The sequence below is a fragment of the Phyllostomus hastatus genome, unplaced genomic scaffold (assembly GCF_019186645.2).
Source record: "Phyllostomus hastatus isolate PE091 unplaced genomic scaffold, TTU_PhHast_1.1 phas_contig_80, whole genome shotgun sequence".
Taxonomy (NCBI): domain Eukaryota; kingdom Metazoa; phylum Chordata; class Mammalia; order Chiroptera; family Phyllostomidae; genus Phyllostomus; species Phyllostomus hastatus.
The window spans coordinates 1,500,843-1,522,542 of NW_025333960.1; the positions used below are offsets into that span (position 1 = coordinate 1,500,843).

At 38.2% G+C, this 21,700-nt stretch overlaps 1 protein-coding gene across 3 annotated transcripts in view; it reads right to left on the minus strand.

Annotated features, from left to right (window-relative positions):
- Positions 1-21,700, minus strand: part of KBTBD12 (kelch repeat and BTB domain containing 12) — an 88,848-nt gene that overhangs the window by 41,321 nt on the left and 25,827 nt on the right. For all 3 annotated transcript variants that reach the window (XM_045850263.1, XM_045850262.1, XM_045850261.1), the window contains exon 4: positions 19,019-19,169. In XM_045850263.1, the coding sequence (XP_045706219.1) occupies positions 19,019-19,169 (151 nt within the window). The remainder of the gene's footprint in view (positions 1-19,018; positions 19,170-21,700) is intronic.

Genomic DNA, 21,700 nt, shown 5'->3' on the forward strand with positions numbered 1-21,700 from the left:
TAAATAGTGCAGGCTAAGTAATGGTTACACAAAGATTCAAAATTGTAAATACAATAAAGGAGAATCAGTAGGGAAAAAAATAGGCTTGGAGAGTTTCAAGCAATTTCCTGGAGTACACTGAATAGCTAAGTTAAAGTAAGCCTATGTTCTTTTTTTGCAAATGTACTCAAACCTGAAATAGAAGTCTCAGAAAAAAGTAAATTGAAATGGAAAATTATTGATTTAGTCCAGAGGTGTCAAACTCATTTTCCCTGGGGGCCACATTAGCCTCACAGTTGCCTTCAAAGGGACGAATGTAATTTCAACTCCTTAACAGTTGAGGAATAGTTACATTTATACAATCCTAAAATTATTTTGGCATAATTTTAGGTGAAATTATGAGTTTGACATCCCTGGTAAAAATGAGTTTGACACCCCTGATTTAGATGATATCTAGGAAGGATTGAACATTTTCAAAGAGCTTTAGAAAGTAAACAGAACTGGACACACACTCATTCTGGATCTTAAATTAACACTCTCTAGATAACTCCCAGAAATGTTGGTTAATAGAAAATCCTTGGACTAGGGACACTACTGCCTAAAACAAATGCTTCTACCTAAGACCATGCAAACAGATTCTGCTGAAACAATTGTCGCACTCTTTATGTACTTTTATTCTTTATTCCTTTGATCACATTTGTTCTCTTTATTGGTTTACTAAGGGGTGATGACCATCTTAACTTTATAATTTGGCTCTTTCAAACTATTGCTTGAGCAGCAAATTTGAATTATGGTATAAAACTATGTTATACTAACATTACCAATAATACAAAAATAAACTATTTTTGTAAAAATGAACATTTACCCTTTATTTTTTCCAAAAAGATCAACTGATTCCTTGGGATCTGTGCTCTATACTTCCTTGTTGGTAATAGTTTAACTATCTTTTTCTAGTTTGTTGAGAGTGAAACTCAAGGCTCCTAAGTGCACATTTCTAGCTCTTCTCCTTCTTTTCATTTTTATTTATTTGTTTTTTTAAAAAGATTTTATTTCTTTATTTTTTAAAGAGGGGAAGGGACAGGAAAGAGAGGGAGAGAAACATCAATGTGTGGTTGCCTCTTGCATGCCTCCCCACTAGCGACTTGGCCCCAAACCCAGACATGTACCCTAGGCTATGAATGACCAGCGACCCTTTGATTTGCAGGCCAGCACTCAACCACTGAGCCACACCAACCAGGCCTCCTTTTCATTTTTAATAAAATGCCTGCCACACTAGGTTAATAAAATAAAAACAAAAAGTCCTTGCATTGAGAGAGGGGGATAAAAATTTTCTTGGGATTTAATAGTGGCTGGTTATCATGAATCCAAAGACAATATGCACAGAGCTCCACTGAGGCTGATCACAGCTCCTGGATTCAGGTTGTTTGTAATTCAAGACCAAGGCCAATTGTTCTATCAGATGCTTAGTCAGATCTTTCAAGTATATAGTTTTCTCAGAGTGGACTATTTCTTATAAAGGGTCTGAAGGGATTAAACCCTTCCTGAGTGGTATAAGTGAACACTAGTGGGACAGATTCCTAAGGATAACACTTTTATCATAGGTGCTATTCAACTCAAATGATCCTCAAAAATTTGTCCCTCACATTGGCTGATATAGAAAATAGTAAACCAACCAATTAAAATGCCTTTTCCAAAATAGTTATGGAAATTAGCATGGCTTTGGATTTTTCTATTGCTAACTGGAGAGTGTGCCATTCATTGCTAAAAATTCATTTAGTACCTTGATTAACACCACAGAGGATGTAGAACAATTTCTATTTATGCAAAAACAAAAGGCAAACTGACTATTAAGGAAGACTTAGGGAGTTTTGGGGACTTATTTTCATGGTTAGGCCTGGAAAAATTGAGATCATGTCATTAGAGTGCCCTCCAAACCCTTCTTGTGACGCTTTGTTGTATATTACATAGTTTGACTCATTTATCTACAGTCTTAAATCTACAAAGTCGCTGTCCTAATGAAGATTTCAAAAAAATTTATTTAAAGAAAAAAACAGAATGAACTCATGCTGATTAACATGCACACTGAAAATGAGAGCCAGGGATAAACCTTGTCTTCAAGAAGAATCAACAGTGTAGAACACCTGGACACCCCTGAAACCCTGTTGCTTTAGCTGATAGAAAACTAAAATGGAAGAATGAGAATATATAAAAGTTCCATACCTCTAGGAAAAGACTAACTGTTCTATAGTCATGGTAACAAATCAATATGAGAGCTGGTTTTCAACCTGATTAATCAATCCATGACAACTTGCTAAAGCAAACATGCCTCTGGAACCCATAAGTCAGATGGAACCTCACACTCTGAAAAGCAGCCAACTAGTAGCTGACTCACTCCATTGATCCTCTGTGAAGGCTGATCTACCCCTGCCTCTGTAATAACATTAAATCACACTTCTAAGGTTCACATAATACACTCCCACCATTGTAACAATTATAATCCAAAATAAACTCCTGCTGAAAAATTCTATATAAGATTACCAGTTAGCTTGGCTCAATGAGAACATCTCTGATCAGCAAACCATTCTGGCACTTAAGTAAGCAGTAAATTCAGCCTTTTGATTTCAGATACTGAGTGCTGGTGTCATCCTTTAACAACAATCAAAATTAACATTTAATTGAGACAGACTAAATTAATCTTTACTCACAGAGATATTAAAGTAACTCAGTTTACTTTACCTAATTTTTCTCTATCACACTTAGACTTACACTGCTCCTGGTGCCATGCATATCCATCTCCTTTTTCTTCATTTGACTATTCCTACCTATAAGGTGGGTTAGTTGACACTTCACTATGTCCTCATAGGCATGCACTTAACTGTACACATATTTGATCTGCCTATGTCCTGTCCTAGTCATTAAGTTTCTTGTGAGTATAGAATGTGTCTTCCTTCTCTGGGTCTTGAGCATCCAGACTGGGTCTGGCATACCTATGCTACAAAAAGCATTTGCTGAATTAATGACAGTATGTTAATAAATTTAATTATCTCTCCAATGGAAATTATTAATCTGTCTGATATCAATGTTACTCAATTGAACTTTGCCTGTTTTCAGAGACATACAAAAGGATGCTTAGCATCACTAGGCATCAAAGACATGCAAATTAAGAGGACTTCCAGCCAGGATGGATGCGTAGGTAGACATGCTGTGCCTCCTCGCAGAACCAAAATAAGAACAACAATGATTTAGAAATTTTAAAAAAAAACAGTACTGACAGAAAATTAAACTATATGGAAGTCTGACAACCAAAGAGTTAAAAGTAAACACATTCATCCAGACCAGTAGGAGGGGCAGAGTCAGGTATCTGGATGGAGAGGGGTCGAGGCAAGGCAGTGGCTGGCAGACCCCGGGTGCCCAAGACAGCAGCCGGGGGACCCCGGGAGAGCAAGGCAGTGGTGGGTAGACCCTGTGAAGTGGCAGATTGTGGAGCATGGAGTGCAAGGTGGCTGGCAGACTGGGTGGTCCCATATTCACGCACAGATAAACCAGGCAAAACTGGGAAGCAGGACAAGCTGCACAACACAGGGGCCCAGCGCCAGGAAATAAATCCTTAACACATCAATTGAAAACACCTGTGAGGGTTGAGGTGCTGGGAGAAACTCCCAGCCTCACAGAAGAGTTTGTTGGAAAGACCCATAGGGTCCCAGAATGTACACAAACTCACCCACAATGGGAATCAGTACCAGAAGGGCCCACTTTGCTGGGGGGAAGCAGGAGGAGTGACTGAAATCTGGCAGAGTGGAGCAAGCGCCATTGTTCCCTCTTGGACTCCTGCCCCACATATAGGGTCACAACAGAGCAATGTGGGCTACCCCACCCTGGTGAATACCTAAGGCTCCACACCTCACTATGTATCAGGCACATCCGACAAAAAAAATGGCTCAAACAAAAGACCAGATCAAAACTCCAGAAAAAATACAACTAAGCAATGAAGAGACAGCCAACCTATCAGATGCATAGTTCAAAACATTGGTAATCAGGATGCTCACAAAATTGGCTGAATTTTGTCACAAATTAGATGAAAAAAAATGAAGGCTATGCTAAGTGAAATAAAGTAAAAAAATGAGGAGAGGCTTAGGAACCTCCAGGACAACTTTAAATTTTCCAATATCAGAATTATAGGGGTACCAGAAAGAGAAGAGGAAGAGCAACAAGTGGAAAACTTATTTGAACAAATAATAAAGGAGAACTTCCCCAATCTGGCAAAGGAAATAGACTTTCCGGATGTCCAGGAAACTCAGAGAGTCCCAAAGAAGTTGGACCCAAGGAGGAACACACCAAGGCACATCATAATTACATTACCCAAGATTAAAGACAAGGAAAGAATCTGAAAAGCAGCAAGACAAAAGGAGACAGTTACCTACAAAGGAGTTCCCATCAGGCTGTCAGCTGATTTCTCAAAAGAGACCTTGCAGGCAAGAATGGGCTGGAAAGAAGTATTTCAAGTCATGAAAGGCAAGGACCTAAATCCAAGATTTCTCTATCCTGCAAAGCTTTCATTTAGAATGGAAGGACAGATAAAGTGCGTTTCAGATAAGGTCAAGTTAAAGGAGTTCATCATCACCAAGCCCTTATTATATGAAATGTTAAAGGGACTTATCTAAGAAAAAGAAGATAAAAAAACATGTATAGTAAAATGACAACAAACTCACAATTATTAACAACCACACCTAAAACAAAAACAAAACCCAACTAAGCAAACAACTAGAACAGAAAGAGAACCACAGAAATGGGGATCACATGGAGGGTTAGCAACAGGGGAGTGGGAGGAGGAGAGAGGGGGAAATGGTATGGAGAATAAGTAGTATAGATGGTAAGTAGTAAATAGACAGGGGGAGGGCAAGAATAGTATGGGAAATGTAGAAGCTAAAGAACTTATGACACATGGACATGAACTAGAGGGGGAAATGTGGGTGGGAGAGGGTGTGCAGGGTGGGAGGGAATGAATGAAGGGGAGAAATGGGACAACTGTAATAGCATAATCAATAAAATATATTCAAATAAAAATTATTTTAAATTTATTTTTCATTGAGGCATAATTGACATTAGATTAGATTCAGGTGTACAACATAAGGATTTGCTATTCGTATGAGAGATAATTTTTTAAAGACCTAGTTAGAACTTTAAGTTCAAATTTTTATCAATTCCATTTGTTCTTAGATTGACAAAGACCTATATATCCTGTTAATTCAGGACTTCTAGAGGAGATGTCATGAGCTTGGCTGGAGTATGTGAGTTTGTACCTTATCTCACTCATCTTGCTATTGAAAATACACACACACACACTCACACAAGTGATATGCCTACATAGTCAGGAACCAGTTTTCCTAACTCATCTCATGTGGAGAGTATCGAGGTTATGATCATTGGCAAGAATAATGAAATACTGAAATCCTGAAGCCCAAATCTTGAAGGCAGAGAGTGCAGAGCCAGTACCATCCAACTTACAAATAAATGTGGTTATTACTCCCTACCCTCACCTGACTCAAGGATTTCCCTAAGGGTCTCTGTTAATAACTTAGGATGACTACTGAAGCAGCCTTAATGGAATGATAGAATAAAAATCAGTAACCTTGATGTAAGGAAGGAGTAGCACAGTGGTAGTAAATAAAGCTTTATTGTCTGATGACTGGTTCTGATTACTGCTATGCCACCTCATAACTGTAAGTTTGAATGAAGTACTTAACCTGAAATTTTGTTCTTTCCCTTTAAAAACTGTGAAATAAATATTATACAAAAAGAATTGTGTCTCATAAATAAAGTGTGTATAAAACATGTATATAGTATTAATTTTTCCATTCTGGCTGAGATGTAGTAGTTTATGGCAGGCTAATGATCCTTACAACCAGGAAAAATCATACATTGGAAAAAAAACACATTTAAAAGATAGTGGAACCTTGGCTACTGTGGCTCAGTGGACTGAGTGCTGGCCTGCAAACCAAAGGGTTGCAGGTTTGATTCCCAGTCTGGGCACATGCCTGGGTTGCAGACCATGTCCCCAAGTGTGAGGTGCATGAGAGGCAACCACACATTGATGTTTCTCTCTGTTTCTTTCTCCCTCCCTTCCCCTCTCTCTAAAAATAAATAAATAAATAATTTAAAAAATGGGTAATGGAGAGGTATGGAAACAATAAGGGCTAGATGAACTAAAATTCTAGAGAGTAAACAGGCCTTTCTGAGACATTTTTTTTTTGCCCTTGTGGTATTAGCTAATTCTGAACAAAAGATAAGAACTGGATTTGACAAAGACAGGACTCTAGTGAGGAAAAGAGAAATCAGGGGAGTTTTTAGGGGTTGTGTGGGGCTGGTTAGATACACTGAAAACTAGAGAATCTGCAAAGAGGAATCTCAAACACGCCAATTTTCTACTCAAAATGTTGATTACTGGGACAATCTGGGATTCTGGGCCAAATACTTCTAACAAATTTAAGAGAACAAATTTGGACAAATTAAATTCATAAAAAATTTAAGGTCAGAGAGAAATCTCCCACAGTTGTATGGTATGTAGGAGATGAAACTGAACTGCTGTGAGGCCTTGTTACTATAGACAGTCAGGGAGCACCAGAAAGAGTCTTCCCCATTACCTAAGATGGTGCAGTGGGAGGTTCTTACACTGAGTGGTGCCAAAAGCAAGAAAGGTGAATGGATAGGACCAAAGGCAAAAAGCTAGCAAGACAACTGGATGGGAAAAAAACCCTACCCTCCCTATCCCTATTATAGCGTGGGCTTGAGCAGGAAGAGGAAATAGTCTTTGAGACGAGAGTCTACCATTCTTCCATATTGTGGCATGTGAATAAACCTCTTTACTTTGTTAGTTTGGCTTTCGTTGTAGCAGGCAGCAGAACCTGTGTTTCAGTTACAGTTTTTGGTGACTCTGGAAGAATGCATAGACCTCAGTAAGTCCTGGAGGGCCAAGGACTTCATGGGGACTCATATGTTCCCATTTTGTCTTGGGTCTTTCTATGGTTATGGTTTTTGGTTTATACTTTTGTGTCATCAGGGGTTGTTCTGTAGACTCCTGAAGGGAGCCCACTGAGCTAAATTTTAGCAGATTAGTCCTTATACAACTATGATCCAATGACTAAGAAAGAGTTGGTTTTCTATTGTAACACTGTTTGGCCTGTGTATACTTTAGATTATGGGGGGAAGGGAAATGCCCCCTAAATGGTTGCTAAATTATTATACTGTCATACAGTTGAAATTGTTTTGCCAACGGTCAGGAAAGTGGAACAAAATGTTTAGGCATTTATGTCTTTATACAATAAAGATTGGGCAAAGAAAGGGAACAAACTAATGATGCAGAGAAGGGAATTGGCTTCAAAACCCCTCCCTGATAGTAAGCCACAGAAAGAAAAGGAAAATAAGATGAGTCTCTTTAATTCCCTAAATCCAGAGAACCCAGGGTTAGCAGCAGGAAAATTTCCCCAGCAGCTAGATACCTCTAAAATAAGGCCAGAGGAGTGACAGCACCACCCTCTGGGCATATAATGAAGAAATGGCCTTCCCCTCAAAGACCCAGCAGGAAATCCAATTTGGCTAGGGAGCATCCCTACCTGGAGCAGGACAATTCTCTTTGAGGCAATACCGCACTGGCAGAATAAACAGGACTGGCCACTACTGGGCCCATACTCCATTTTCCACTTCAGATTTACTGAAATGGAAGAATTCCAACCCCTCATATAGGGAAGATCCTCAGAAAATGACAGATCTTATTACCTCCATTTTTGTCACTCTTCATCCTAACTGGGCAGATGTATAGGTTCTTGTTAACATCCTACAAATGGTGGATGAAAGGCAGTTAGTTATAAATAAGGCTAATGAAGAGGCTCATCACCTATATCAAGAGAATCCCAATGGGACCTCCACAAAGCCAGGGTGATTCCCTTGACAGAGACCAACTGGTACCCAAATAGTGGGAACCTAGCCTTCTTAGCAAAATGTGCATATTGGAAGGGCTTAAGAAAGGGTGCCTAAACAAAAGAACTTGAACATGGTACATGCTGTTCAACAAAAACCAAGTGAAGCAAATAAAGATCCTCTTGAATATTTAGAAAGGATCTATCAGGCCTATTGAAAGCACGCTGATGCTGACCTAGAGGCACCAGAAAATGTCCTGATGGTAATTATGACTTTTATTAGGCAGAGTGCCTTGGTTATCAGAACGAAGCTCCAATTTTTAGATGGGAGATTGGAAATGAATCCCTCCCAGCTGGTGGGCATAGCCTATAAAGTTTACCATGCCAGGGAAACAAGGAAATTAAAGCAGGTCACCATGTTCTGAGAAACAGTGCAGGGAATCAAGAAAAAGAGACAGGACTGAAAAGGAAAAGAAAGAGACCCACCTGGTACCAATCAGTGCACCTATTGTAAAAGCCATTGCAGAAGGACTTCCTAGAATAAATAAATAAATAAATAAATAAATAAATCCTCTTCAAGAAATGTTAAGAGAAAGGATGACTCTGATGATAAATGAAGAGGCCCAGGTGGCTCACCTAGATACCTCCTGACCTATTACTATTCCCCCACAGGAGCCCCAGGTACAACTGATGGTGAGAAAAAAGTTAATAGATTTCCTCACTGTTCCAGGAGCTATATACTCAGTGCTAAATACAAAACTAACCAAGAAAAGTTCAGTTGTGGGGTGACCAGACAATTACAAGGCAGGCATTTCTTCAACCTCTAGAATGCAAGCTTAGGAATCTAAAACTTACACATAGTTTTCTCTACATGCCAGACTGCCTCATTCCACTGTTAGGCCAAGATTTACTCTGAGAATTGCATACATAAATGTTTTCCTCTGAGCAGCAATTATGGTTAGGAGTCATGCGTGAAAATATTCTTCAGTTTCAGGTGGTCCAAATTTGCCTAGAAAAACCCAGAGGTGAACTCTTTCCACCTGAGAACTATGAGTAGGTTGATCAAGCCATTTGTGCTGACAGAACCCCAGGTAAGAGCTGTTAATATCCAAGCCATAAAAATTAATCTAAAAGAAGGGACACAGATCAGATTAAAAATATACCCCCTTTAAAATGAAGCTTTATAGGGAATTCGACCCATAGTGCAGAAATTCTTAAAATCAGGATTAATTTGGCCATGTCTGTCTCCCTACAACACCCTTATTTTGCCAGTCAAAAAGCTTTACTCTGATGAATATTAATGTGTACAGTACCTTAGGGCCATAAATGACATTGTCTAAGACATTTATCCTATGGTGCCCAAACCTCATGCTTTGATGACTACTGTGCCTGGGGAAAGCAAATTGTTTTCAGTCCTCAACTTGAAGGATGCTGGTTTATGCATCCTAATAGATGAACAGTCTCAACTATTATTTGCCTTTGAATAACAAGACTCAGAATCCAAAGCCATGCTTCAACACTGTTGGATTGTGTTGCCACAAGGATTTAAGATTCTTCCAGACATATTTTGGGAAATATTAGCAAAACAACTTAAGAGATGTTCAACTGAAATCAGGAATTATTCTACAATATATAGATGACTTACTAATAGCTAGCAATAGTTGTGAAGACTGTTTGCTCAACACTATCACAGTCCTAAATAATTTGGCAAAAAGATGGTATAAATTGACCTCACAAGGTCCTGATTTGCAAATAGGAGATGGTATACCTGGGACTCCAACTGAAGGAGGACACTAGGAAAGTGAAGACCAATAAAAAACAAGCTATTGATACAATAAAATCCCAGACAACCAGAGGTAGCTTCATGGATTCTTAGGGATTATAGGGTTTTGCCAGATTTGGACCCCAAACTTTGGCCTTATAGTGAAACCAGTGTATAATTTTTTGGAAGGACTAGACTCTAAACTCCTTGAATGTACAGAGACTATCTGGTGGCATTTGACACCTTGAAAGAAAAACTAGTTACAAAATCCTGCACTGGGATTGCCTGATTTACAGAAACCTTTCAAATTATACATTCATAAAAGGGAAGGAATTGAATTTGTGGTACTAACCCAGACCCTGAGAAATACTCCTCAAACCATAGCCTATCTTTCAAAGAAACTAGATCACACAACAAAAGAATGGCCACCATCTCTCCAGGTAATAGCAGCTATCTGTGACATCTTATAGGAAGTACAGAAATTTACTCTGAGGCTATCTACTATAGTATTTGTGCCACTCCAGGTCCTAACCCTATTAGAATAGAAAGAAGGGTATTGGTGATGACAGAGCACCTGGGGAAATATCAGCCATTTTATTAGACATCCCTAAATGTTACCTTACAAACCTCCACTACCTTAAATATGGCCACCCTAACCCTGAACTCAGAGGGAAGTTCAGATCACCAACATGATTGCTTAAAAATCATTCACAAAGTTTCTTTTAACAGACTGGATTTATTGGACCAGACAATGACAGAACCTGACAGGGAATTATATACAGATAGGAGCAGCTTCAATAAGAACAGTCAATGATGAGTTGGGTATGCAGTATCACATAGATAAGGTAGTAGAAGCCTCAGCCCTTGCTATAGGAACCTCTGCATAAAAGGTTGAACTGATAGCCCTACCTAAGACTTTAGAATTTTCCTAGGGTAAGAATGTTAATATCTACATTGACTCTAAATATGCCTTCATGGTAGTCCGTGCCCATGGGTCAATATGGAAAGAAAAAGGGCTCTTAACTTCAGGGAATAAGGACATCAAACATGCAAAATAAATTTATAATTCCTAGAGCCAGTGAATCTACTGACACAGATTGCCACAATGTACTTTCCAGGACACCATAAGGATAGTTCTAAAACAAGCCAGGAAACTAGACTGCTGATAATGCAGCAAGACAAACTACCCAAGGGCTGCACATCTTGGGGTTTTAATTCTTTACCTGGACTTGCCAAAATTTAGACCCCATTACACAGAATGAGATGAGGAATGGACCCATGAATGGGGATTCTCTAACAATGATCTTAATTCTATATGGAAGATCAATATTCTCATGGTGTGATCTGACTCTCTAATGCTCTAGTGTATTCCATCTTCATATACCTACATGAAGAGACCCACTCTGGCAGGTATGCTATAATGGATCTCATTAGACCATATTTGGAGGGTCCTCATTTGGAAGATTATCCAAGCCTATTAGACAAGCACTTAAAACAATCATAAGACAGAATATGCTTTAACAGGAAAGGAGGTAAAATAAAAAGGGATACATCCATTTGAGGACTGGCAAGTTGACTTACATAGATGCCTAAAACCATAGGAAACTAAATTTTTATTAGTTTTTGTACACACCTTTTCCAAATGGGTAGAGGCATATCCCATGAGAACTGAGAAAGCAGCTGACATTCCAAACAAGATGGAGGAGTAGATAGAAACCCTTGACTTCCTCACACAACCAAAAGGAGGATAACAACCAATCTAAAATCAATAAACAACCAAAGGCACCAGAAAATCTAACTGCATGGAACTCTGACAACCAAGGCATTAAAGAAATAAAATCAAATAAAATCAATCAGAACAACCAAACCAGTAAGGCGACAGACCCTGTGGGCCAACTCAGGACAACTGCCATGATGCTATAGCCTTGGAGGTGGGGCTATCTGCCTACCTCCTGCGGGCTGTGAGGGAAGGACTGACTTAAGGGGAAAACTGAGACTCAGCTGACTGTGGGCTAAGGCTGGGGTTGCTGTGGTGAGAGATACTTCCAGTCTCACATGAGAGAGTTCGTTGAAAACTGTGCCAGAGATGAGCAGGCAAGCTGCACTATTCTCTTTCTGGCCACTTCCCAACAGGTAGCACCACCGCGCAGCAAAGAGGGTTGCCTTGCCTAGGCAAATACCTAAGGCCCACCCCTTTATAACCTATCAGCTGCACCAAGACAAAGAAATATAGCCCAAATGAAAACACAGAGCACAGTACATGTTTCCATTTGTTTGTGTCTTCCTTGATTTCTTTCTTCAGTATTGTGTAGTTTTCTGAATACAGGTCTTTTACCTCCTTAGGTTTATTCCTAGGTATTTTATTTTTCTTGTTGCTATATCAAATGGGAGTTTTTTCTGGATTTCTGCTTGTGCTGTTTCATTGTTGATATACAAAAATGCTTTTGATTTCTGCATGGATGGAACTGGAAAGCATTATGCTAAGCAAAATAAGCTAGGTGGTGAAAGACAAATACCATATCATCTCACCTTTAACAGGAACCTAAACAGCAAAACAAACAAACAAGCAAAATGTAACCAAGACACTGAAATAGAGAACAGGCTGACAGTAATCAGAGGGGAAAAGGCAGGGAATTTCAGGGGAAGGGTTTGCAGGAACAAGTATAAAGGACACATGGACAAAAACTGGGGGGGGGGCTGGAAATGGGAGGGAGGTGGGGAGGGCTGGTGCGGGTGGGCTGGGATTGGAGTAAAAGACAGAAAACTGTACTTGAACAACAATTAAAATAAAATTAAATTTTAAAAAAGAAAGAACAGAGCAAAGCCTCACAAAGAGAACTAAGTGAGAAGGAGATTGCCAACCTATCTGATGGAGAATTTAAAGCCCTGGTAATCAAAATGCTCACAGATGTGATTGCGCTTGGTTGAAAAATGAAAAAACAAATGAAGGATACCCAAAGTGAAATAAAGCAAAACAGGGAACCAACAGTGACAGGAAGGAAACCAGGATTCAAAGCAATGATTTGGAACAAAAGAAAGAAAGAAACATCCATCCAGAAGAAAAGGAAGAAACAAGAATTCAAAAAAATGAAGAGAGGCTTAGGAAACTCTGGGACAACCTGAACTGTTTCAAAATACAAATTATAGGGGTTCTGGAAGAAAAAGAACTACAGTAAGAAATTGAAAACTTATTTGAACAAATAATGAAGGAAAACTTCCCCAATCTGGCAAAGGAAATAAACTTTCAGGAAGTCCAGGAAGCTCAAAGAATCCCAAAGAATTTGGACCCAAGGAAGAACACACCACGGGACATCATGAATTACATTGCCCAAGATTAAAGATAAGGAGAGAATCTGAAAAGTAGCAAGAGAAAAGGAGACAGTTACCTACAAAGGAGTTCCCATTAGACTATCAGCTGATTTCTCAAAAGAAACCTTACAAACAAGAAGGGGCTGGAAAGAAGTATTCCAAGTCATGAAAGGCAAGGACCTACATCCAAGATGACTCTATCCAGCAAAACTTTCATTTAAAATGAAAGGGAAGATAAAGTGCTTCCTAGATAAGGTCAAGTTAAAGGAGTTCTTCATCACCCAGCTCTTATTATATGAAATGTTAAAGGTACTTGTCTAAGAAAAAGAAGATAAAAAACATGATGTGTAAAATGACAACAAACTCGCAACTATCAAAAAGTGAACCTAAAAGAAAAGAAAAACAATGAAAACAAAAACTAAGCAAACAACCAGAACAGGAACAAAATCAGCAAAATGGACATCACATGGAGGGATTTCAGTGGGGAGGGGAAATGGAGAAATAGGGGGAAAAGGTACAGAGAAGAAGAAGCAAATTAGTAGACATAAAATAGATGGGAAGATATAAAAAATGGTATAGGAAACAGAGAACTCAAAGAACTTATATGTACAACCCATGGATATGAACTAAGGTGGGGGAATGCTAGAGGGTTGGGGGAACAGGGTGGAGGGGGGATAAAGGGGGAAATTGAAAAACTGTAATAGCATAATCAATAAAAAATACTTAAGAAAAAGAAAAAGCAACTGAGGTAGCAATTAATTGAGCACTTCTACTCAATAAATAATCCCTAGGTTTGAACTTCTTCACAGGATTCAAAGTGACAGTAAACCATCATTTACTTCAGAAATCTCCCAGAAGACAGGACAGGCACTACAGATTCAACAGAAACTATGTGCATCCTGGAGACCCCAATCTATAGGGATGAGTGAGGAAAAACACCACACAATAAAGAATATCCTGGTGAAAATATGCCAGAAAACACATTTGAAATAGGACGAGGTACTCCCTATTGCCTTGCTCCAGATTAGAGTAGTGCCCTGAAGTGGAATTAAATTAAGCTCTTTTGAAATAGTTTATGGGACACCATTCCAAGTTTTTATTTCAGGAACACCCCATTTAGATTTAGATTATGAATCAAAAATCAAACAATATATACAACATTTAGGGCACAAGTTTGCACAAGTTTGCTTATTGCAGGTAATATCTACCCATCTGACTAGCCCTTACACCTGTTGCAGCTGGAAGACCCAGTCTTACTAAAGACCTGGAAGACTCAAGGTCCTGAACAGCAGTTAGCTGAGCAACGGACCACTCTCTATGACATCCTTCTGACAACAGACCCATTCATAAAGCTTCATGGGAATCAAGCCTTGGATCTACCACACATGGGTAACGTGGGCACCACCTGAGGAGGACTCAGATCTTGCTGCTGCTATTGGTACCTAAAGGGAACTCTGAACTTGCACTCCTTTAAAGAGATTTAAAATTCCTCTTTTGGAGAGGGATAGAATGTCCCAAAGCTAAGTGGCAATGTTATTTTTTATTTTATTCTGCATTTCCCAGATAGTGGCTCCCTGCAAATTTATTCTGCTGTTGGGTATGCCACCCAAACCCAGCTCAGGGTAAAATCATGGGATCTTTTAGTCTCTCCAGTTTATGACACTTCACTAAACACTCAACTGATTGTCTGTGCAGTAGATATCACTTTGGAAATCCATCTGCAACACCATCTCTTGAAACATGAAGCAGTCCACCAGCTTCACTTGTTCAGCCATGCCATCTTCTAAACACTGCATATAGTGCCCTCAAAGACAGCAGTCCTTCTCCTTCACTTAAAAGCCTCCATCCATTCCTGATACCCACATCTTCCTTTGTTATATGGTAAGAATTTCTGGACCCAGAGATAGGTAAGACTACACTGTTTGTCAGCAGAAGGTAACTACAGAAGAATAAGACCTTCAACTATTTGACCTTGTAAGATTACAAGGGTCCAGAATTTTGAAGAGGGGAATTGTTACTATAAAACAGTCATTCAGAGTGTCAGAGGAGACTCCACCCATTGGCCAAGATGGTGGCAGGGGGAGCTTCTTATACCAAGTACACCAAAAGCTAGAAATATGAATGGATAGGGCTTGAGAGCATATGGAAAAGTAAAAAGATAAATGGATAGGGCCCCATATGCCTCAAAAGCTAGAAAGATAATTGGGTTCTGAAAAAAATCCTTCACCTCCCTATCCCTATACAGAACTGTGGGCTTGAGCAGGAAGATGAGATGGCCTTTGAGATAGGAGTCCATCATTCTTCCAGGTTGTGTGGCACCTGAATAAACATCTTTCCTTTTTCACCAGCACCTGCCTTATGAATTTGGTTTTTGTGGCAGAAGGCAGTTGAACTTCTGTTTTTTATTTGGTAACAATATTTCCCTCACTTTACCATACTGCTTCCATTGTGAAGGAGATTTCGGTGGCTGCTCTTTTGGGGTAGCCTGTAGACAACCTAGGAGTTAGTAAGAAATTAAATCCATTACAAGGTATTAGGGAGAGCACTTATTATACTAACTGACAGTGACCCCAGTCACAATCGGGGCTCATATAGATTCCCAAAAGCAGACAGAGCTTTTTCAAAAACAATTAAGAAATGACTGTAAGGTATCATTGAAATTTGAAACTGATAAATTTTTAGGTTTCTATATGACATTTGCCCAAATTCCAATTGCCCAAATTATACATGCAATGAACATTAAATCTGAACTAAGACTACCACAAAAATAACTAAAAATGAACTTCATTCAATTTCACAGCTTATAAATATATTTGGAAATTACATACAAAATGTTGGGAAGTTGACTTTTTTGGATAGAATCTTACAACATGGTAAAATTTATTTCATCCTCAGTTCTTGATATCCAGAAACTAGATTCTATGCTACTGGAAAAGCCTTTTTACTTGGTTTATTCACTTACATTTCTGTTTCACCTATTTTTTTCTTGATTGAAACACTGCCATGTAGACTTTCAGGTAAGACAGAGGTGTAGGTAGATACACTATGCCTTCTTACACAACCAAAACAAAGAAAATAACAAATTTAAAAACAAAAAATAACCAGAAGTGCTAGAAAATCAAACTGTGTGGGAGTCTGACAACTGAGGGGTTAAAGAAGAAACATTCATTCAGACTAGTAGGATGAGTGGAGTTGGGCAGCTGGAGCAGAGAGGATGCATGACAAGGCAGGACGCATGTTTGGAAGACCAGGAGGGTGAGGTAGCAGCTTGCAGACTGGGCAGACCCACATATTTGCATGTGGATAAACTGGGAGGAACAACTGGGGATGGAGACAGACCACACAAGCCAGTGTTCTAATGTGGGAAAAGAAAGCCTAAAAACCTCTGGCTATAAAAACCTGTGGGGGTTGTGGCAGTGGGAGAAACTCCATCCTCACAGGAGAGTTCATTGGAGGGGCCCACCACATCTTAGAACATACACAAACCCACACACCAGGAATTCAGCACCAGAAGGGACCAGTTTGCCGGTGGGTAGCAAGGTAAGTGACTGAAAGCCTGTTTAGAGCTGAGCAAGCAACATTATTCCCTCTCTGTCCCCTCTCCCGTACACAGTGCCACAACTCAGCTATGTGAGTTGCTCCATCCTGGTGAATAACTAAGGCTCCACCCCTTACAATGTAACACTTGTGCTGATGCAAATAAATATGGTCCAATTGAAAGAAGAGATCAAAACTCCAAAAACAGAACTAAGCAATGAAGAGATAGCCAACATATCAAATGCAGAAATAGTTGAGTATGTTTGTAAAATAGATGAAAAAGTGAAGGCTATGCAAAGTGAAAGAAATGGGAATGTATAGGGAAACAACAGTGACAGGAAGGAAACTGGAACTCAAATCAATGATTTGACACAAAAAGAAGAAATAAACATTCAACCAGGACACAATGAAGAAAGAATTCAAGAAGACAAGAGGCTTAGGAACCTTTGGGACAACTTTAAACATTCCAACATCCAAATCATAGGGGTGCCAGAAGAAGAGGAAGAGTAAGAAACTGAAAACTTATTTGAAAAAATAATGAAGGAGAACTTCCCTACTCTGGCAAAGGAAATAGACTTCCAGGAAGTCCAGGAAGCTCAGAGAGTCTCAAAGAAGTTGGACCCAAGGAAGCACACACCAAGGCACATCATAATTACATTACCCAAGATTAAAGATAAGGAGAGAATCTTAAAAGCAACAAGAGAAAAGGAGACTGTTACCTACAAAGGAGTTCCCATAAGACTATCAGCTGATTTCTCAAAAGAGACCTTGCAGGCAAGAAGGGGCTGGAAAGAAGTATTCCAAGTCATGAAAGGAAAGAACCTAAATCCAAGATTACTCTATCCAGAAAAGCTATCATTTAGAATGGAAGGGCAGATAAAGTGCTTCCCAGATAAGGTCAAGTTAAAGGAGTTCATCATCACCAAGCTGTTATTATATGAAATGTTAAAAGGACTTATCTAAGAAAAAGAAGATAAAAAATATGAACTGTAAAATGACAACAAACTCACAACTATCAACAACCCAACCTAAAAACATAACAAAACAAAACAGAAACAACTATGAACTAAGCAAACAATTAGAACAAGAACAGATTCACAGAAATGGAGATCACATAGAGGCTTATCAGCGGAGTGTGGGAGGGTGGGAAATGGGGTAAAAGGTACAGCAAATAAGAAGCACAAATGGTAGGGACAAAGTAGACAGGGGAAGGTTAAGAATAATGTAGTAAGTGGAGAAGCCAAGGAACTTATGTGTATGCCCCATGGCCATGAATAAGGGGAAGGAATGCTATTGGGAGAGGGGTATAGGGTGGAGGGGAATAAAGGGGGAAATGGGATAACTGTAATAACATAACCAATAAAATATATTAAAAATAGAACCTAATAAATAGCCCAAATGAGCAAAATAGAAGCAGAGGCATGGAAGCAAGGAATAGACTGTCAGCCACCAGAGGGTAGGGGGAAGGGGGATCAGGGTAGAATGAAGGGGAAAGGACTAGTCAAGTAACATGTATGAATAATACATGGACATGGACAACAGGGTGGGTATTGTCTGTGGGAGTGGGGGTGGTGGGATGGGTGAAGGAGAGCTAAGGGGGAAAATTGGGATAAGTGTAATAGAACAACAATAGAATATTTATTTTTAAAAATAAAAGCAATGAAAAAAACAGGAAAAATAGAAGATGATGTTAGGGAAATGGAATGTGCTTAGAATAACAAAGGACTTAATAATAAAAGACAAAAACAAAGAGAAAGAATAGCAGAAATATGGCCTGCTTCAATGTGGTTGGTAGGGTAATGAGTGTAATAATTTATAGTTTTAATTTGAATATTTCACCTAAAATGCCATATGCTGTGCTTGAGTGTGATATTGTTGTTACAGAATTACATACTTATGATTTTGTAATAAATGGAAGTATTATTTGTGCCAGACCCTGTATATTGATGTTCTAGGGTTTTTTATGGGAATGAACCAATCTTTCACCAGCCCCTACAGGCTGTTATAAGACCACACATATTTGAGTGATAAGAAAAAAATGCATTCAGATAAAAGTTACTTTTTAACATCTCTAAAGAAATTAGGTGGGAGAGGCAAAATGAAGAGGATTGGCATGATCTGTGGCTTTGTCTCTCCTATGGTGGCTTTCTCTTCTATTAGCACAGATAATCATATTTTGTTGCAAAAGCCCACATTTCATTGATTAAAAGTAACCAAAGTGTTATTCCCATTTGTAAATATTTTTCTTGATAGTATATATTAGGATGTAAAACTACTGTTCTCATACTCCAAGGGACTTGGAAATTCCATAAGGATAATTTTGTTTCTAATAAGTCAATAGATTTTCATTTAATATTATTATCTGTGCTCTAGAGAACAAGAAATACAAGTAAAAATAGCTAATTATGTATACATTTGAACTAGAATGCAAGAGGAAGGGAGACTATTTCATTTTTACTGAGGCAAACTTCTAAGAAAAATAAAAGTAGTTATACTCTTTTAGCAATTTGCTTCTTACCCAAAACATAAATCTCACTGTTGACTACAGCTGTACTGAATCGGTACTTAGAATACTTCATGGGTGCCCGCTCTGTCCATTGGTCTTGTCTAGGGTCATACTGCAACAGTTTGTTGCTTAATCGATCAGGTTCTTCAGCAGGAAGGTCCATCTGCATGAAATATGACAATCAATATAATACATCAGTATATATATAATATAATACAACCAATATAATACAACCAATAATACATCATTTAAAATCTCTGTGGATACATAAATGCAATTAGCCAAAGCAAATAGCCAAGCAGATGGAGGTTAACTGTAGTGACTTGAACTAACAAACCCACAAATCCCATGATTCAGGATTATGAATCCACTGTCCATATCAGAGGAATTTATATTCCATAATAATGAGGCTAAGATGTTGAGTTACAGCAAATAATCTGTGATCTTAGCAGTAAGACAACACAGCATTTTTTAAAAATGAAGCAGCTGCAATGCCTTAAAAATGAAACCATGCTTTCTATAGTAGAACAGTATTTAAAGTATAATTTTATTTTGTCAAACATTATAGTGGTGGATTCTAATATTTGTGAGAAACAATTTATAAGGCATTTATATTTATAGTAATTTTCTTTTTTTTAAAAGATTTTATTTATTTATTTTTAGAGAGGGAAGGGAGGGAGATAGAGAGAGAGAGAGAGAAACATCAATGTGCGGTTGCTGGGGGTCATGGCCTGCAACCCAGGCATGTACCCTGACTGGGAATCGAAACTGCAACACTGTGGTTTCGCAGCCTGCACTCAATCCACTGAGCTATGCCAGCCAGGGCCTATAGTAATTTTCTAGTACAAATGGAACAAATATTATAGTGTTCTAGTAATTATTTTTACCCCATAATTATAACCTATATAGGAATGGTCTGATGAATTCAATTTTCAAAATCTATGCATTAATATAAATTATTCACAGTTATTTTATGTATTTATTTTATTTACATATATTTTTAAATGACTAGATATAGTACAAATTGAATGACTGTTTATCCTTACACAGATGTATGTGGCTTCTCCTACTCATAAAATTCAGGTGAAGTAATTCTTTTTTATAATGTGTCAGGAACTTTTATGACTTCAAGCTAAGGATGCTTAAGTGTCTTTTAGTTTTAGTTTTGGATGCAGATGTTCAACACAGAAATAATTGCCATAGTTACAAAAGTTGTGTGCAATTAATTTTAGTTAATTACTTTAAATGCATCAGGAGTTATCACTATGATTGCAATCACAACCCCATGTTACTTTGCAATTTAATGTATAGCATTAGGCAAAGACTAGCTAAAGCTTTTCTCGGGCAATAAATATTCACGTCATAAGTTCAAAGACAATATAAATTAATAAATATTATCTTTATTGTTTTAATTTTTCTTTTTTTTCTTTTTTTTAAAGAGAAGAGGGAATTTTTAAAAAGATTTTATTTATTCATTTCTAGAGAGGGAAGGGAGGGAGAAAGAGAGAGAGAGAGAGAGAAACATCAATGTGTGGTTGCTGGGGGTCAAGGCCTGCAACCCAGGTATGTACCCTGACTGGGAATTGAACCTGCGACACTTTGGTTCGCAGCCTGCACTCAATCCACTGAGCTATGCCAACCAGGGCTAATTTTTCTTTTAATATATTTTCTTCTAATGTAAGTATTTAATCTCCAATGTAGTGAAAAAGTAAAGAAAAGCTTATAAGTTCTCTTTAGAGCTTATTCATATAAAAATTAACTATATAATGAATAGTTATAAAAAAGCTTAATTATAAATAATTTGTCAGGTATCAGCTACTAGCTGATCTGTACTTCTTTTTGATACATAGCACAAATTTAAAATGTATTAAATGTGAAGTTTAAGTTTTTAAAACAGGTATGGTATGTCATTTACATGGCAAAGTGCAAGCTTATGAAATAAATGCAAAAACATCAGTTTTATCATGAAATAAATAAGGAAAGCCAAGAAACAATATAGGAAAAAATAAATTTACATCATGTGGGTTGACAAGGAGCTATTAAGATTAATTTCTCTTAGAAAGACAGCATGGCCAGGGTAAAAGACAACTGGAGATACTACTGTGAGAGCTCCAAGACACTGGGAGGAACACCCAAGAGAAGAGGAAGGACCACTGTGGTCACACTCTTTTAACTTTTCAATTTTGACTTGCCAACATTTCACTGGGCTTCAATATAAACAGTGTTCTGGTTTCTCTGTGTGTGGATGCCCAGCAAAAACACAAAGTGTTTAAAATCATAATATGCTGTTGCAGAAATAATTGTGCCAACACAGGATCAGTATTATTCTGGTTTCCTACTTAGAGTAAGAATTTTAAATGTGGAAAGGACCTAAGAGTTAGTTGCCTCATACAGCTGTTATGCAGACAGTTCTGGGATGAGGACCCAGCTTCTCTGCCTCCTCCTTATATGTTCCCTACAGATAATCCATCAGCATAAGCATCTTTCATAATTAGTAAGATGGGAAGTATTATGAAGAATACAGCATGAATACTGAATGAAGGCATTCTATGAATAACACTTTACAATTTTATTCTCCTAAACTGATTTAACACTTTAAAATTTAAGTTTAATATTTCATAAAATAAATTTTTTTTATCAAAATGCAAGCCATACTCTTTTAGTATTGAACAACCACAACATTTTCAACATAGC